This window comes from Microcebus murinus, chromosome 16 (genome assembly GCF_040939455.1).
Source record: "Microcebus murinus isolate Inina chromosome 16, M.murinus_Inina_mat1.0, whole genome shotgun sequence".
Lineage (NCBI taxonomy): Eukaryota > Metazoa > Chordata > Mammalia > Primates > Cheirogaleidae > Microcebus > Microcebus murinus.
In genome coordinates this window covers 57,705,734-57,724,256 of record NC_134119.1, presented here as the reverse complement: position 1 = coordinate 57,724,256, position 18,523 = coordinate 57,705,734, and the positions used below count along the sequence as shown (strand labels likewise).

At 46.9% G+C, this 18,523-nt stretch overlaps 1 protein-coding gene across 2 annotated transcripts in view; it reads right to left on the bottom strand.

Annotated features, from left to right (window-relative positions):
• Positions 1-961: 961 nt before the first annotated feature.
• Positions 962-18,523, bottom strand: part of GPATCH1 (G-patch domain containing 1) — a 36,353-nt gene continuing 18,791 nt past the window's right edge. The window contains exons 9-20 of one of the 2 annotated variants that reach the window (XM_075992976.1): positions 18,183-18,262; positions 15,511-15,715; positions 14,874-15,170; positions 13,069-13,247; positions 12,664-12,791; positions 10,976-11,112; positions 10,131-10,297; positions 8,985-9,201; positions 6,862-6,984; positions 4,655-4,781; positions 2,028-2,176; positions 962-1,244 (exon numbers count right to left, since the gene is read on the bottom strand). In XM_075992976.1, coding sequence (XP_075849091.1) covers positions 1,240-1,244; positions 2,028-2,176; positions 4,655-4,781; positions 6,862-6,984; positions 8,985-9,201; positions 10,131-10,297; positions 10,976-11,112; positions 12,664-12,791; positions 13,069-13,247; positions 14,874-15,170; positions 15,511-15,715; positions 18,183-18,262 — 1,814 coding nt within the window. In that variant the 3' untranslated portion in view covers positions 962-1,239. The remainder of the gene's footprint in view (positions 1,245-2,027; positions 2,177-4,654; positions 4,782-6,861; positions 6,985-8,984; positions 9,202-10,130; positions 10,298-10,975; positions 11,113-12,663; positions 12,792-13,068; positions 13,248-14,873; positions 15,171-15,510; positions 15,716-18,182; positions 18,263-18,523) is intronic. The other variant, XM_075992977.1, reaches the window with a different exon arrangement.

The window sequence follows — 18,523 nt, the reverse complement described above, 5'->3', positions numbered from 1 at the left end:
CCCCTGCCCTTGGGCCCTCCCTGTGGGTTTTCCTGGCTCCCTGGCACAGGGTGATTTCCGCGTCCCTTGACCGTGTTAGGGCTCCTGGCTGACCCCCTTCCTGTCAACCACACACAGACGACCTGTAAGTTACGGAAGGACCCCTGGACAAAACAAGATGCAGCTATAAGGGGTGGGTCCACCCCCCGAGTAAGAGCATGAGGGAAACTGTCACCGTGCCCATGAAAGGAACAGAGAACAAAATGTCACCACCTGTCAGATAATAGCCCCATTGCTAGAAAGAGACTAGATGGGGCCCAGCGTTGGTGGCTCACGCCTGTAATCCTAGCACTTTTGGGAGGCTGAGGCAGGAGGATCCCTTGAGCTCAGGAGTTCCAGACCAACCTGAGCAAGAGCGAGACCCCGTCTCTACTAAAAACAGAAAAAATTAGCCAATTACCCAGACATCGTGAGAACTAGGCTCTGTCTCAAAAAAAAAAAAAAAAAGAAAGAAAGAAAAGAAAAGACTAGATGGAATTATTCAAAACTATTGAGGGCTTGTCACCTCTGGGGTGGTAAAACTAGAAGTGATTTTCTTCCTTCTTCTTTCTCCTTTTAAAACTGTTCTCACCTGTGACGCTACTTCCCTCATGTAAAGACCCTCTCTACATTTTACTTTTTGAAAAGGCCTTTTCTCAGTGCACACGGGGTGGCCCCAGAGCTGGGACCTAGAGCCACGTGACCCGGCTGTGTGTTATCCCTGCCTGGTCCCCATGCCTGTCTCAGACACTCAGACATCTGCCCCGACAGCCTGAGGCAGCAGGAAGGAGAGCTCCAAACTCCCACCCCCACGTGCCATCCAGAGACTCCGGGCCGTCCTCGTCTGGACTCGGCTCTCTCCATCACAAAACCAGAGAAAAGCCTTCGCTTTTCATTTATTTTTTTTTTAAAGTTTCCGGAAATTAAAAAAAAAATCAAGAAGAAAATAGAAAAATTCCACTTTAATTAAACTGTTCAGTCTGGGTTTCTTCCCCCTGACACTAGGTGAACTCAAAAATAGAAATCAATTTCTGCAACCTTTCCAGGCAGTCTTTGAAATGTCGAGGTTTTAAAAAATTATTTTACAGCAGGAATTTACATATAAATACAATCTGTACAATGTAGTAACTGAACAATCGATGAGCTTCCATCATGGAAGAGATGTGATTCTGGGACAGGGCCAGGCAGAATTCGATTACTGCCTCCTTAGTGGGAGACATTTCAGCCTGGAAAAGAAAACAGAAGAGAGAAAGGAAGTTAGACACGAACTGAAAAACCAAACAGCTCCCTGAGGGCTGAGGGTGCGAGAGCTACCCAGAGCCAGAGTGGCACTTCTGCCCCGATAAATACAGAGGATGACCACTGTGATGAGTCATCGTTTAATCTGCATTCCGAAAATGCAGCTTCCGTCACCCCCAAACACACACAGACTCACTCACTCACATCTCCCATTAGGAGTGTTTATAAAAGCAGCTTCTAGGCTGGGCGCGGTGGCTCACGCCTGTAATCCTAACACTCTGGGAGGCCAAGGCAGGAGGATCACTCAAGGTCAGGAGTTCGAAACCAGCCTGAGCAAGAGCGAGACCCTGTCTCTTAAAAATAGAAATTAATCGGCCAACTAAAAATATGTATAGAAAAAATTAGCCGGGCGTGGTGGCGCATGCCTGTAGTCCCAGCTACTCGGGAGGCTGAGGCAGGAGGATCCCTTGAGCCCAGGAGATTGAGGTTGCTGTGAGCTAGGCTGACGCCACAGCACTCACTCTAGCCCGGGCACCAAAGCAAGACTCTGTCTCAAAAAAAAGAAAACAAACACTAAAGCTTTATCTGTAAGGTCTGAATTTTCATAACGATAATATACCCACATACTGCTTATGTAATTAAATATTACAACTTTTTTAAAAGCCTCGTTAATACACAAATTTCTCATTTCTGACGCGTGCCCCTGGGCAAGGACACTGGGTATTCAAAGGCCTTCCAAGGTCCCTGAAGCCCAGCCGCCCACCGCCTACCGTCTGAGCAACTCCCCCGGCGACACGTCTCCGGCTCCTTCTTCATCGCTCTGGCTGTCACTGCTGTCGCTGCTTTCAGAACTACTACTTCTCTCGGGTTTTTTATTCTTTTGCTTGCTTTTGTGTTTGTGCTTCCTGTGTTTCTTTTTCTGTAAGAAAAAAGAAAGTGTGTGTGTGGGGGGGAGGACAGATGGGTGTTTTCCTCCCTAATCCAGTATAATGAAAGGTTAAAGAGGCATTTGGTTGAAGGAGTCATTCAAAAACAAAATTACTGTTATTATTATTAGAGACAGGGTCTTGGCCGGGCATGGTGGCTCACGCCTGTCATCCTAGCTCTCTGGGAGGCTGAGGCGGACAGATCGCTCGAGGTCGGGAGTTCGAAACCAGCCTGAGCAAGAGGAAGACCCTGTCACTATTATAAATAGAAAGAAATTCATATATATAGAAAAAATTAGCCAGGCATGGTGGCGCATACCTGTAGTCCCAGCTACTTGGGAGGCCGAAGCAGGAGGATGGCTTGAGCCCAGGAGTTTGAGGTTGCTGTGAGCTAGGCTGACGCCACGGCACTCACTCTAGCCTGGGCAATAAAGTGAGATACTTTCTCAAAAAAAAAAAAAAGAGACAGGGTTTTCTTCTGTCACCCAGGCTGCAGTGCAGTGGTGCGATCACAGTTCACTGTAACCTCGACCTCCTGGGCTCAAGCGATCCTCCTGCTTCAGCCTCCCCAGCAGCTGATACTACAGGTGCGTGCCACTTTGCCGGGCTAAGTTTTTTGTTTTTTGCAGAAACCAGGTCTCATTCTGTTGCCCAGGTTGGTCTGGAACTCCCAGACTCAAGCGATCCTCTCACCTTGACCTTGCAAAGTGCAGACATTACAGGTACGATGTACCTAGCCAAAACCAAAAGTTCTCAGCCTCATTGAGAGCAGGGGTTAGCCTAGCCAGGGCAGACCAGGCGCAGACAGCTGCGCACAGACTGACCCCGCCCGGCCTCTAGCGACAGACACAGAAGAACCAGGCAGGCACAGGCGAGGTCCCATCCTGCCGCTGAGCTCCCTGTGCTGCCTCCTGCGAACACGGCTGCTGTATTCTGTTAGGCATCTGAGGAACTACTCATCAGGGTGGCACACACCCTGGAAAAGCACACACTGGAAACTGGTAGGAGGTTAGCGAGCAGAAGTCACACGGGTAAGGCGCATGGATTTGGGGTTCAAGCCCGCCGGCACCCCTTTTAACTTTAGCCACCCTCTGTGCTCGGGAATCCTCTTTTCTGGCAGCCAATAGTGGAGCTGTGGGCCGGGCGCGGTGGCTCACACCTGTGATCCCAGCACTCTGGGAGGTTGAGGCGGGAAGATCGCTCAAGGTCAGGAGTTCGAAACCAGCCTGAGCAAGAGCGAGACCCCCCCACACATACTCCCCCACTCCCGTCTCTACTAAAAATAGAAAGAAATTAATTGGCCAACTAAAAATATATAGAAAAAATGAGCCGGGCATGGTGGTGCATGCCTGTAGTCCTAGCTATTCAGGAGGCTGGGGCAGGAGGATTGCCTGAGCCCAGGAGTTTGAGGTTGCTGTGAGCTAGGCTGATGCCACAGCACTCTAGCCTGGGTGACAGAGTGAGACTCTGCCTCAAAAAAAAAAAAATCGAAAGCAATAGTGGAGCTGTTTCCAACTCTTTCCCCACTAGCACAGACCACAGTTGGGTCCCCAACAATGACATGAACCTCATGAGAAGCCTGTGCCAAACCCCAAAAGGAAACCTGGCTGATGAGATAAGAGAGGTGGAAAGTGAAGGCACAGGCTGCTCCTGCCATCCAGGTTTCCTTCTACTTCAAATGGCAAGTGACGGGCTAAAGCCTCAGACGGTAATGATGACCAAGTAGTTGAGAAATGTTCAAAAGAAAACTTCCATTTAACATTGAATGAATAATCAATAAATACTGCTTTATTATTTAGTAACCAGCCATTGCTGTAAGATCCTTAAATGCCCTTTCTCCTACTTTTTAAGGTTCACCAAAAAAAATTATTTATTTATTTATTTTTGAGACAGAGTCTCACTTTGTCGCCCAGGCTAGAGTGAGTGCCGTGGCGTCAGCCTAGCTCACAGCAACCTCAAACTCCTGGGCTCAAGCGATCCTCCTGCCTCAGCCTCCCGAGTAGCTGGGACTGCAGGCATGCGCCATGATGCCCGGCTAATTTTTTTCTATATTTATTAGCTGGCCAATTAATTTCTTTCTATTTATAGTAGAGACGGGGTCTCGCTCTTGCTCAGGTTGCTTTCGAACTCCTGAGCTCAAACGATCCACCCGCCTCGGCCTCCCAGAGAGCTAGGATTACAGGCGTGAGCCACCGCGCCTGGCAAAAAAAAAAAAATTTTTAAAGTACAACAGAACAAATTAAAATATTCTGCTCTGAAAGAAAAATAAGGTTCATGAAAAATCAGACATTTATATTAAATGTCAACATTTTTGTTAAGGCACAGAGAGACCTGTGTACCCTCATCTTGGTCACAAGTTACTGTCTTCGACTGGTGACGAACAATCTGTGCCAGTCCCGGGGCTTGTCTGGCCAACAGAAGCAGGAGCATCAGACCCTAAACTGACCCTGCGACACCCAGAGGCCTCTCACCTTCTCTTTCTTTCGTTTGTGCTCTTTCTTGGTCTTGTGTTTTTCTTTGTTTTTTCTGTGTTTCTCTTTTTGGGGTTCCTCAAGTTTCTGACGAGCATCTGAAATACAAATGTAATAAACACAGGACCTACAGGAGAAAAATAAAGACTGACTATAAAAAAATGTAAGTTCCTGAATTACCGAATCAGGAGCCCGTTGCAGGAGAGATGTTTATCACCGAGGAAGAACCCTTGCCCTTTGATTTGCATTTGCCTGATACACAAACAGATTAGCACACCGCTATATTTAGAAGCCTCCAGACACTTCAACACAACCTGATCCAATCAGTGCCCAGCCAGAGCCTTATCTGCCAGGTGAAGATAAGTCAGACCAGAACGCCCATGCGCCTTCTGTAACTAAACATCCTCGGGTAAGCTCAGAGACAGGCCGGCACTGGAAACTCAGCTCTGTCTCTAGCTCTGTGAGGTTTCGTGCATTGCCTGACCTCCCTAAGCCTCAGTTTCCCCGTGTATAAATGGGCATAATAAGAATCCCTGTCCTCTTAGGGACACAGAGTGGATTAGACAGGACCATGCACATGAATCCCACAGCCTAGAATCTGCCACATAAATGTCAGCTCTTCTTACAGTATCCTCTCTTTACAAAAACACATTTTATAAGAATTTGTCTTATAGGTGGAAACAACTGAAAAAGTAGCATCAAAACATAATGTAGAGCCGGGCGCGGTGGCTCACGCCTGTAATCCTAGCACTCTGGGAGGCTGAGGCGGGCGGATTGCTCGAGGTCAGGAGTTCGAAACCAGCCTGAGCAAGAGCAAGACCCCGTCTCTACTATAAATAGAAAGAAATTAATTGGCCAACTAATGTATATATATAAAATTAGCCGGGCATGGTGGCGCATGCCTGTAGTCCCAGCTACTCGGGAGGCTGAGGCAGGAGGATTGCTTGAGCCCAGGAGTTTGAGGTTGCTGTGAGCTAGGCTGACGCCCCGGCACTCACTCTAGCCTGGGCAACAAGCGAGACTCTGTCTCAAAAAAAAAAAAAAAAAAAACATAATGTAGGTAATGATTAAAAATAACTCAGGCAGAGGGATGTGCCAAGATGCTGTATCTCCAAATTCAGACCAAAATGTTTTCATGGGGCATTAATTTCCAGGTAATCAAAACAAAAATTCATAATAGTAGAAGCAGGGCAAGTCATTCAATCATTTTTTCAAGGTACTTCAGTAGTTTGCATATTTTCCAAACCCAGTTAAGATGTGGCTACGTTTTAGTCCTACAGTTTGTCAGATTTTTCAAAATTTGACCTCCCAAAACTTTTCTTTTAATGCTAGTTTTTGAAAAAACCACTTCCCTAAATAACCCACAGACCCAAATTAAGTTATTAACTATTACAAGGGTATCAAGGGCATTACGGGAAAGGGACACAGATAACTTAGCTTTCAAGTGCTGACCCCAGTTTTAAACCAAGGACCTGAATAACTAAAGCAAACGAGAAATACTTTCATTGCAATTTTTTAGAACTTTGTGCGTTTTTGTCTCTGGTTTTTATCATGTCTTTGAAAGCTGGGTTAGTTAACCAAACCAGTATTTGTATGTGGGAAACTATAAATAATAAAATTATATGTTATTTATACATCTGGGCCTTCTTACAGATGTTCATGCCCTTAATTTAAGGAGAAGATAAACCAGTCTACATATTTTAACACGAAATGCCAGTTTAAGATGGCGCTGCACAGAAGCTGTTAATAGATACTGTGGGAGGGAGTGGACTGTATTTACTTCTGAAAGGACAGATTTTGTTTTATTTGCTGTATCAGGCAAAGGAGGAAAGAGTCTTAAAATACCCTTCTCCCTGCAATTCCCTTGCCATCTTTGCATGCTAGATTTTTATTTTCTTTTTCCTTTCTTTGTTCCTTAAGCTCTGTCGGACATGAAAACTTTTATCTCTCTAAGTGACAAAATTTAAGATACTTAGGACCCTACTGTAAACATCTAAAATTAAGGGAAAAAAAGTTTAAAGGTCTCTGAAGCTACACAGCAGCAACCGACATTCAGGCACTAGGTGGAGACAACGGGTTTCAAAGCCCGCCTGGAAACAGGAAAAACAGAAACAAGCAGGCACGTGGATTAGAGGGGCGGGTGTCATGTCTCAGGGAGACACCTGTCCATGCAAAGAGGCGAACCAAAGAGACCAGCCAGCACTCACTGGGGCAGAAGACGGGAGGCAGGCGTGGGCCAAACTCTTCCCTTTCGTCGATCTGCATCTTTTGTATCGGGAAGGAAGGTGCCAAGGGAGGTGCCGGCTCCTGGGGTGCTGCTGGCTCCAGAGCTGAAAAACACCAGGGTATTAAGGTCATTCGTTTGCCCAGTGTACATGTGTCAGGGCCTTTTGTTAATGTCTGTTGCCGCCAGATCATGCGTGCTTTAGTACACTGCTTTGCTAAACTAGACCACATGCATCCGGGGCTGCAGCACAGGGCGGTAAGTGCACCAACGGTCCCCTGAGGCATAAGGGTCAAAATATGTCCCCGAGGAAGGGACATCTGAGAAGAAATAAGAACTTACAGGCCCAGTGAGGTGGCTCACACCTGTAATCCTAGCACTCTGGGAGGCTGAGGCGGGAGGATCGTTTGAGCTCAGGAGTTCGAGACCAGCCTGAGCAAGAGCGAGACCCCGTCTGTACTAAAAATAGAAAGAAATTAGCTGGACAACTAAAAATATATAGAAAAAATTAGGCAGGCATGGTGGTGCATGCCTGTAGTCCCAGCTACCTGGGACTGAGGCTGGAAGATGGCTTGAGCCCAGAAGTTTGAGGTTGCTGTGAGCTAGGCTGACGCCATGGCACTCTAGCCTGAGCAACAGAGCAAGACTCTGTCTCATGAAAAAAAAAAAAAAAGAACTTATAAACAGGAACATAAGACTATGTCCTATCCCAGAAAACTGGGGGAGACTAATTTCACACAAAATTAATTACCAAAGAAAAAAAAAATAAGACAAATGATCATGTTCACATGAATAACCTTGTTTTTTTTACGCAGATCAGTGTGTTTTCCATAAAAATGGAAAAAGTCTAGAAAACACACCCAAGTGTTAACCGTGGTTATTTCTGGGAAGTAGAATTACAAAGGATTCGAGCTTTCTACGTTCCCGTACTTTTAAAATTTTTAAATTCAAGTACATATGACTTTGTAATTTAAAAAATACAGTTTCTTCCATGGAAACAAGAAATAGGCTGCTATTTGCAATCACCCAAGGAGAAATTATATTTTATATTTCTTTTCTTTTATGATGAGAACTCTCAAACTCAGAAATATTTTATATTTCTGTGTATAACTTTTTGGAGAAAGCCGCTCAAAAATTATACTCAAGTGCACCAGGAACTGACAGGCACAAGCAGAACACCCTAAGGCTCACATGGCAAGCTGTGCCCGCCCAGGCAAGCATCTGGAACTCTCCCACCCCTGCAAGTGCCAGACGCCCCTTTTCTGGGCCTGAAACTCCCAGCACAGGTGGACAGAACAAGCAGGACAGGCTGCCACCCCAGTGTCAGACTCACAGCGACGGGAACAGACACCGGTAACCGAGACCTACTGTGCGCCAGGCAGTGCCGGCCAGATTGTGAATCCGGAGCATACAATTCCCCGTACAGTGAGGACAGACAGCAGGCAGAAGCCCTGCACACTTCATGACCAAATATTCCCCCACAATCCTCGAAGCTCCTCCTCAGCTAGGTTTTTAAAAAAAAAAAAAAAAAACAACTATCTTTTTTCTTTTTTTGAGACAGAGTCTCATTCTGTTGCCCAGGCTAGAGTGCCGCAGCATCAGCCTAGCTCACAGCAACCTCCAACTCCCGGGCTCAAGCGATCCTCCTGCCTCAGCCTCCCGAGTAGCTGGGACTACAGCATGTGCCACCATGCCCGGCTGATTTTTTCTATATATTTTTAGTTGGCCAATTAATTTCTTTCTATTTTTAGTAGAGACGTGGATCTCGCTCTTGCTCAGGCTGGTTTCGAACTCCTGACCTCGAGCCTCCCCAAGTGCTATCAGCGAACAACTATCTTTTTAAATAAACATTTTTTTTTCTGTTTTTTAATTCTTCTCACCTAGGATAAGCTGGAAAATTACCAACCACAGCTAGCTAAAAAATAGAGATCTTTACACCAGATAGAGAAAACAACTCTGCTCCACCCCAATTAAAAACATAAAAGATTACACATCCTCGACTGCTAGCGCTCCTGGTTTAAAATTATGGACTCAACAAAGCAGCGGCTTCCCTGGAGACAGCGTCATTTTCTCCCTTAGATCCCCAAGCCTGAAACGCTGCCGTACCCTGAGCCACAGGTGGTGGTTCCCCCAAGTCAGTCTCCTGGGGACCCTGGAGGTCGGCTTCCCCAGTGACCTCCTGATCGTCCTCGCTGCCACCCTGCTCGTCCTCAGAGGACGAGGACTTCTCATCCGAGGAGCTGGCAAAGATAGCCTTGAACAGGTCCATGGACGGCCGGCCGCCTCCTCCTTCAGCCTGCGGGTCCACGCCTTTGCTTGCCACCTGCGTTGGCAGTGAAGCGAGAGTTAGGAATAAAGAAACGAGGGCAAAAGGGAGCCGGCATTCTAGAACACACAGACGCACACGCACTATTTATACTCGTGGACACGGGTACCCAGAACCACGCTCCACCTAACTGGGCAATGATTACCCCCACAGCACTGATTTTTGTGGGGTTTCTGAGTCAATAACCGTAGCGTGTGTTGGTTTGCTCAAAGCAACTGGAGCCTCTCATGGAGATTGGTCATTAATTGGACTTGCAAAAGATGCATGTAGTACAGCCCAGTGCCTCTCTGTCCTATTTTCAAACTTAGGGATTTGAGCAACTCAGCAAACCCCAAACAAAATAAACTCAAATTTTTTAAATATAACAACCATTTTTAAATGAAGCTGTTAATAGAAATAAAAGCCAACTTTTTATTAAGTTTAACTTTTAGTCACTAAAGCAGTCATTTTGAAAACTCCAATGGATATTTTCTCTCGTTTCTTTGCAAGAGAATACTTACTATTTGGAAAATTATATTGTCCGATACAAATACATTGAGTTTCGCTTCTACGGTTAAGGCTAAGTGATAGCCACTCTAGGGAGAGAGTTATACAGCCTCTCCTGAGATGATTACAGCTGTGATTGAATTGTTAGACTGCAGAGCAGGTGTTAGCAAACTGCAGCCCATGGGCCAAATCCCACCTGCTGCTTGTCACCAAGAATAGAGTTTCATGCTCAGCGGTTCACACATTTGCCTGTTTTTTTTTCACTCAACAGCAGGAATGAACAGTTGCAATAGGGACGGTATGGCCCAGGAAGTCTAGAGTGTTCCTGGCCCTTCCCAGTGACCCACCCCGGCTACCAAGCGACGAGAAGAAAACATCGCCTTAGAGAAAGGCAAAGGCCACAGCCCGCCTGGCAAAGAGAACCCCGAAGCCCCGAATACCTTATCCGAGAGTGACTCCGGCATACACTCCTTCTCTTTGCTTACTAAGGGACTGGACTCTTGTTTAGGTGGGCCAACTTTTGATCGAGCCAAACTTAAAAATTCACTAATGGAGTCTTCTTTCTTTTCTTGTTTAGACGTATCCCACCTGGATGGTTTCCTTGATTCTGAAAGGCAGGACACGGGCATAACATCAGAATTTTAGCAAACACAGAAGGCAAGTTCTTCACTCCTGCTTTTCTTTCTCTCAGAACATCAATGTGTCTAGCACGGGCTGGGTGCCGTGCAAGGCAGGGGCTGTGGCAGGCGCAGTGTCAACCCCAGAGAGTAAACATCTAGGCCCTGCGCGGTGGCTCACGCCTGTAATCTTAGCAGTCTGGGAGGCCGAGGCAGGTGGATCCCTCAAGGTCAGGAGTTCGAAACCAGCCTGAGCAAGAGCAAGATCCCTCTACTAAAAATATGAAAAAATTAATTGACCAACTAAAAAATATATATACAAAAAATTAGTTGGGCATGGTGGTGCATGCCTGTAGTCCCAGCTACTCGGGAGGCTGAGGCAGGAGGATCGCTTGAGCCCAGGAGTCTGAGGTTGCTGTGAGCTAGGCTGATGCCACGGCACTCACTCTAGCCTGGGCAACAAAGGGAGACTCTGTCTCAAAAAAAAAAAAAAAAGAGAGAAAACATCTGGACCGACATGAGCTCATTTATTAACAGGAGCGATTCTCTTATAGAGGGAGAGTGAGCGCCGTGCGCACCTTTAGGACCAGACGGCCTTTACCTCTGTCCTCCCAGCGGGCCAAAGGTGATGCCCCAGTCAGCCAGAGACCCAGGAAGCCCCTACTCACTGTCAGGCCCTTGGAGCTGTGGCACTTTTTCACTCTGTGTTTGAGTTGTGGGCAAGGCGGCCGTCTCTGGCAGCGTCAGAAAGTTGAAGACTGAGTATTTGTCACGCTTCACTCTTGGTAAGCCAACTAGAGTTGAACTGAGAGTTGGGAAGAAGAATGTCATTTTAATAACAACTGCTAGGATAAAATGCACCTTCCATCTCTTATTTCCCACCGGCTATTCTATGTGGCCAAAAGCTCCCTTAAGATGCTTTTGTGGCCATGCGCGGTGGCTCACGCCTATAATCCTAGCACTCTGGGAGGCAGAGGCGGGCGGATTGCTCGAGGTCAGGAGTTCAAAACGAGCCTGACTGAGCAAGAGCGAGACCCCGTCTCTACTATAAATAGAAAGAAATTAATTGGCCAACTAAAAATATATAGAAAAAATTAGCCGGGCATGGTGGTGCATGCCTGTAGTCCCAGCTACTGGGGAGGCTGAAGCAAGAGGATCGCTTGAGCCCAGGAGTTTGAGGTTGCTGTGAGCTAGGCTGACACCACGGCACTCACTCTAGCCTGGGCAACAAAGCGAGACTCTGTCTCAAAAAAATAAAAAGATGCCTTTGCTTCTCAAGGCAGTTTAAGAATTCAGAATGGGGCCAGGGGCGGTGGCTCATGCCTGCAATCCTAGCACTCTGGGAGGCCGAGGCGGGAGGATCACTCAAGGTCAGGAGTTCAAAACCAGCCTGAGCAAGAGTGAGACCCCCATCTCTACTATAAATAGAAAGATATTACTTGGACAACTAAAAATATATAGAAAAAATTAGCCAGGCATGGTGGCACATGTCTGTAGTCCTAGCTACCTGGGAGGCTGAGGCAGAAGGATTGATTGAGCCCAGGAATTTAAGGTTGCTGTGAGCTAGTCTGACGCCATGGCACTCTAGCCATGGCAACAGAGTGAGACTCTATCTCAAACAAACAAAAAAAAAAGAATTCAGAATGGTTGCCTATAGGTATAATGAGTTTTCCCTTATTATGGTAAGGGCAGGAATTTAACTTTGAAAATGGGTTGCCACTGAGGAAAAGTTCTACCGATAAAAATATACCTAAATTTTATGACAAAGTCTCTGTTTCAACTGTATATGCTTTCATGAAGTGTTTATAATCAGAGGTCAAGATATAGAACTTTCATAAAGAGAATTAGAAAATATCAGCAACATTTTAAATAGAAACCATATGAGCAGCATTAAAAAGGTAGCGAACAGCAGAGGCATTCCGCTTCTGTAATGCGACATATCTGAGTTTCGTATCTTCAAGACAGAACGAAGTTTGCTATCGGGGTGTTTGCCTTTTTTGTAACAAATTATAGCAGTAATTCATTAAAGCAAATCTGCAAATTTGCACCTCCGATGATATACAAGTAAGCTCATTTAGAAGAAGGGAGTTTCTTAGGGGGGGCGGGGGCGGGTATATACATACATAATGAGTGAGATGTGCACCATCTGGGGGATGGTCATGATGGAGACTCAGACTTGGGGGGGGGGGAAATGGGCATTTATTGAAACCTTAAAATCTGTACCCTCATAATATGCCAAAATTAAAAAAATAAAAGAAAGAAGAAGGGAGTTTCTGCGAGCATCAGAGGAGAAGTTGGCGCTAACGTGGGGAGCACGTTTCGTGCTGATGGGCACAGGCAGGTTCATCCAACTTACTCTGGATAAGGGTCAGGGACATTAAACCTCTTACACAGAAGCTTGTCAGGGTGCCACTCAAACGTGTCTCGGGTGAGCTTCCCAAACATCTTCATCTTCACGGCCGACTGTTTGTCCCCGACATCGTTCTGGGAAAAGACGACAATCTGTCTCACCAAGTGGTCAGTCAGTTGCCCCGACCGCTCTTCCATACAGAAATTTCCAAGCAATTTCCCAGAAGTACGGAAAGAGCTCGCACTGAAACATTCTTGCTCAACTGCATTGGAAACTAAGGCATCGAACGGCCCCTTAGCCTACCATGCCACGTGTATGCGGGTCTTTTCATTCACTGAGGGGTTCAAAGTGTTCGGCTACACAGTGTTTTCATTTGAAAGATCACCAGGGAGGGAAGTAATAGCAACAGACCTCTTGGTCTCGGGGGACTTCAACCTGGTCTGAGTCGTCTTCCTCCTTGGCATGCGTGAAGCGGGAGGACAAGGTCGAGCGGGAGGGCGCGTACAGCAGGGCCGCCCGAGCGAACTCGTCGCGCTCGCGGCCGCGCTCCCACTCGGTCATGCTGGGGTCCAGGCAGCGGTCCAGGGCATCTGCGGAGCGGACAACCAGAAACCGTCTCACTTCTAGGAAAAACCTGGGGCTTAAAGGAGAATGCCTACTGGGCACCACTGCCTCCCTCTTTCACGGGGGGAGGTACTTGGCAGGTAACCCCGCTCTCTCTCTCTTACTCAATTCTGCCTACCAAATACAAAAGAGAAAAAACGATTAGGGGCCGGGCGCGGTGGCTCACGCCTGTCATCCTAGCACTCTGGGAGGCCGAGGCGGGCGGATTGCTCGAGGTCAGGAGTTCCAAACCAGCCCGAGCAAGAGCGAGACCCCGTCTCTACTATAAATAGAAAGAAATTAATTGGCCAACTAACATATATAGAAAAAATTAGCCGGGTATGGTAGCGCATGCCTGTAGTCCCAGCTACTCGGGAGGCTGAGGCAGAAGGATCGCTTGAGCCCAGGAGTTTGAGGTTGCTGTGAGCTAGGGTGACGCCATGGCACTCACTCTAGCCTGGGCAACAAAGTGAGACTCTGTCTCAAAAAAAAAAAAACAACATTTGGGAGGCTAATGCTTGGTGAAATCTTCAGATGCAAAGAACTTGTCACCCCCCCCAGACAGTGATGAGTTCATCCCAACTTCACCTCTATGTTTCGGCAGAAAAAAAGTCTTTTCCCAACCTTTTTCTTTTAATTTAACAAATAAACATTAGTGACGTGGGTTCTTGGTGGAGAATAAAGGCACATTAAAGGGAATTTATATTCCCCTAAAGATCTGTTTTTGAAAAACAACACAATTTGCTGACCACCTCTCACAAGGACTCCTACATGTAACAGCAATCTCTTTCCTCATCCTTACCATCTTTATTTTGTAGATGACACAGTGATTTTTCACCCTATGTAATGATTCAACAGCCAACGACCTTTCTAGGTCAAATTTTAAATTATGATTTAGGACTGGAGGGTTAGGATCTTAAGACAAAGTGGGAGATGACACTGGTGTGAAATGCAACACTTAAAGAAGTGAAGTGTTTGGCCGGGCGCGGTGGCTCACGCCTGTAATCCTAGCTCTCTGGGAGGCCGAGGCGGGCGGATCGTTTGAGTTCAGGAGTTCAAGACCAACCTGAGCAAGAGCGAGACCCCGTCTCTACTATAAACAGAAAGAAATTAATTGGCCAACTAATATATATCCAAAAAAAATTAGCCGGGCATGGTGGCGCATGCCTGTAGTCCCAGCTACTCGGGAGGCTGAGGCAGGAGGATCGCTTGAGCCCAGGAGTTTGAGGTTGCTGTGAGCGAGGCTGACGCCACGGCACTCACTCTAGCCTGGGCAGCAAAGTGAGACTCTGTCTCAAAAAAAAAAAAAAAAAAAAAAAAAGAAGTGAAGCGTTTGCAAACAGTACACAGTCTGTAATTCAGCATTTGCTACGCCAAGGCATAGGCACGTTCTCTACTCAAATAGCTATCTTTGGGCCTGAGATACAGCGAAACAAGAGCTAGTTAGTGTTCTTGCTTTCTGAGGTCAAGAGCCAGGGCCTGAAACCTGTGCCCTGTTTGCAGCCAGAGGAGGCAAAAACACTGGCGAGAACAGGAAATCTTAACTTTAGACCCAGGACTAGAATGCCACCCTTCCCTGGCTGAGATGCGGGAGGTCCAGGCCTGGCACCCACCTTTCTGACCCTGCTTCATATGCACTAAGAACTCTTCATATCGTTTCTGCTTTTCCGGATCTTTTGCGAAAGGTCTGAAGTTGCTGGCTCTTGTGGTGGCTGCCCCCGCACCCGGTGGCAGGTGCCAAGAGCTGCGTCCGGCATCTGGAGGGGAAGGCTGGGGTCCGCTGCTCAGGGCGCTCTGGGCCAGGCTCCGGGCCTTGAGCTGAGCTGCTTTGAGGTCGGTTGCCTGCTTCACTTCTTTGATTCTCTCTTTGTCTTTTTGAGACAGAAATTCTAACACTGAAGTAGCTGAGCCTAAAATAAAAACAGTAATAAGAGATGAAAAGTGTCACAAAACAACCATACGGACATTTCTCCGCCACACATTCTCAATATCACAAACTTGCATAATTGGAGATGAGTGTTTTTCATGTTTAGTATTTCCTTTATATTCATATATCTCTGTGAAACAGACAGTCATAAAATAATCAGGCTCCTACTTTACAGTTGGCAAGAACGGAGGTTACCATTTGGACACGGACAGGGCACGTGAGTGGCCCAAGGGTGAGGCGGGAAAACGACCACTTTCCATCTTGATTTTGATGACTCAGATTATTTTAAATGTAACCATCCCCATCTTCTCCATGGCACATACCTTTCATAGGCGTCTCTCCTAGCAGTTCTGCCCGTTTGGAGGCATTCAGCTGGTGCCTACTATGTGTCCCCGGGTCGTGTGCTGCCTTTCCTGCTGACTCGGACAATACCTGGAGCAGGTGGGCGTTCTCAGAGCTCGCAGCGACCACGGGTCTGAAATAATGCACCGGTCGATAGTCTCGTGGCAGCTGAGGGGGTGGGTAGATCTTAAAACAAAACAAAAAAAAAAAATGCAGAAAACACAGGTTTAAAGACCACGTTTGAGTTAACCACAAAAAACCCATTACTGCTGAGCACCGTTAACCCAGCCCCTTCCCGGGCCAGTGCTCAGCCCTTTGACCCCCTGCCCGCGTCCACAAAGAGATGCCAATATGCAAGATCACACAAGGTAATGGCCTACGTGCAGAACTGGCGTGCTATAAGGGAGAAAATCTAGAAAACTGTGATTCAAAGCATAGAAAAACAAAAATAACTGGTTACTTTTAAATTCAGGATTTTTTTTTTTTCCGGTTACATTTCAGTTCCAAATTGAAGCTTCAGGTCTTATTTTTTGATCCAAGGTATTTTCAATTTAGAAGCTAATGGAACTGAAATTGAAATATATTTGGGAAATCTGGGCATTTTTAATACTGACAGGCATCAATGATAGCTAAACAGGTAAGTTGAAAGAAAGTATTAGATAATTTTAAGTAGCTGTACTAAATGGTCTCCCTTGCTCTTGTCTAACAAACACATGTTTTAGGACACTGCTATGTAGCTGTTTTCTTGATTTTTAAACAACCTGGAAGCTGGGGCGGAGTCAACTCTGAACTCGGTAGCAGGAGAGCGCTGACCCCTCTCTGCCTGTGGCTCTTAGTCCAGGTGCACACCGGACTCACCTGAGCAGTTTTAACAATACTGATGCCTGCATCCCACCCCAGAAAGTCTCATATAATTGGAGTATCCCAAGCTCCCCAGGTGGTTTTAAGGTGCAGCCTGGGTTGAGCACCTAGCATGAAGAAAGTCCATAAAAGAGGGGTATTATTGGCCAGGCACGGTGGCTCACGCCTGTAATCCTAACACTCTGGGAAGCTGAGGCAGGAGGATAGCTTGGGGTCAGGAGTTCGAGACCAGCCTGAGCAAGAGCGAGACCCCATCTCTACTAAAAATAGAAAAATTAGCTGGGTGTGGTGGCTGTAGCCCTAGCGACTTGGGAGGCTGAAGCAGGAGGATCAGGAGTTTGAGGTTGCAATGAGCTACGATCAGGCCAACGCACTCTAATTTGGGGTGACAGAGTGAGATCTTGTCTAAAAAAAAAAGTGGTATTGTCAAAAAACCCATGTCTTATCATCTTAGCCCGCTCATCTTCTTGAAACAGACTTCTGTATCAGCCAGAAAATACTCTTGTGTCACGTCCTCACAAAAACCCAGAGGACCAAGGCAGAAAGGAGGGGGGTGTCTCGACTACTCTTTATCTCCTCCATTAGATCAGAAGCGTTTCTCTCCCCATGGTTCCCTGGGGCCTCCAGACCCAGAGCACCTGCCCGTCTGTGAGAGGCCGGGTGACAGCCCTCCTCTGCATCGCTCCCGCCCAAAGCCCTCCTCCCCCAGCAGCTCCCCAGGAACCCCTGGCCTCCCCTGCTCTGGAGAACCCCGGGTCATGCTTCAGAGGTACTTGGCAAATGTCTGCTGAATGAAAAACAAAAATCTGATTAAAGGATAGGATGATCGAAAACAGGATTGCTGAGGAGGCAAATGGCCAGGCGCCCCTCCCAAGCCTGCCGGCAACCCCAGCCCCTCCCGAGCACGTGCCCGTGAGCAGGTCACTTTGACGAAGAGGCCTAAGAGCAGAAATTCGCAAAACTCTCCCAAAAACACGACTGTCTGGGAAGGTACGTGGAGCTTTCCTCGGGACTTTGCCCACCTGCAGGCGGCTTCTGTCCCTCTGCAGGGACCGTGCCACCAGCTTCGGGAACACCTGCAGTCAGGGCTGCGGGCTAGTACACCTTTTGAACCTTTCCTACTCTTCGTGGAGTTACCCTGCCCCTAGGGTTATATCAATTTCATTCTTCAACCAGTTTCTTACGTATGTCTCATTTAATGGAAATAACCATTACTCGAAGTTTGGATTTAAAACATCAGCAATGAGCTGTTTTGAACACACTGTGGCCACTGACATTTCTAGTACAGAACACGTTTATCTCAGACAATCACCAGTAACTAAGCTGTTGCTTTTCTTTCCCATGCATCAAGAAGCAAAGCTCCTAGCTCTCTGGGAGGCCGAGGCGGGCGGATCGTTTGAGCTCAGGAGTTTGAAACCAACCTGAGCAAGAGCAAGACCCCGTCTCTACTATAAATAGAAAGAAATTAATTGGCCAACTAATATATATAGAAAAAATTAGCCGGGCATGGTGGCGCATGCCTATAGTCCCAGCTACTCGGGAGGCTGAGGCAGGAGGATCGCTTGAGCCCAGGAGTTTGAGGTTGTTGTGAGCTAGGCTGACGCCATGGCACTCACTCTAGCCTGGGCAACAAAGCGAGACTCTGTCTCAAAAAAAAAAAAAAAAAGGAGCAAAGCTGTTGACTTTTTGAAAACAGAATTTACTTATCTTTTCAACTGTTAATATAATAACTCAGATTACATAGCAGCAAATATTTAAAGAACTAAACCAGTAAAAAAAAAAGTTTTCTTACTTTCTTAGAAGATAAAGGTTTAGACGCCAAGGAAAATCCATCCAAAATTTTGCCAACATATCGAAGATCCTTCTCTGATTCTACAAAAATGATGTAATAGATTAATTCCAGAAGTAGAGATAATTAGAATGAGACAAAAGACATCAGCTCGTTATCTCCAAGGACATAAACAGTGCACGTCACACGTGACATCACGCAAAGAGGAAGAAGGAACGGCCCGCGGAGCCTCACACCTCTGTTGACTCAGTGGCTGGCGCCCAGCCCACGCCACCCCCGGGGGACCAGGCTGCCCAGGACAGGCGGCCATGGCTCCCCAAGACAAGTCTCTCAACGCCATTCCC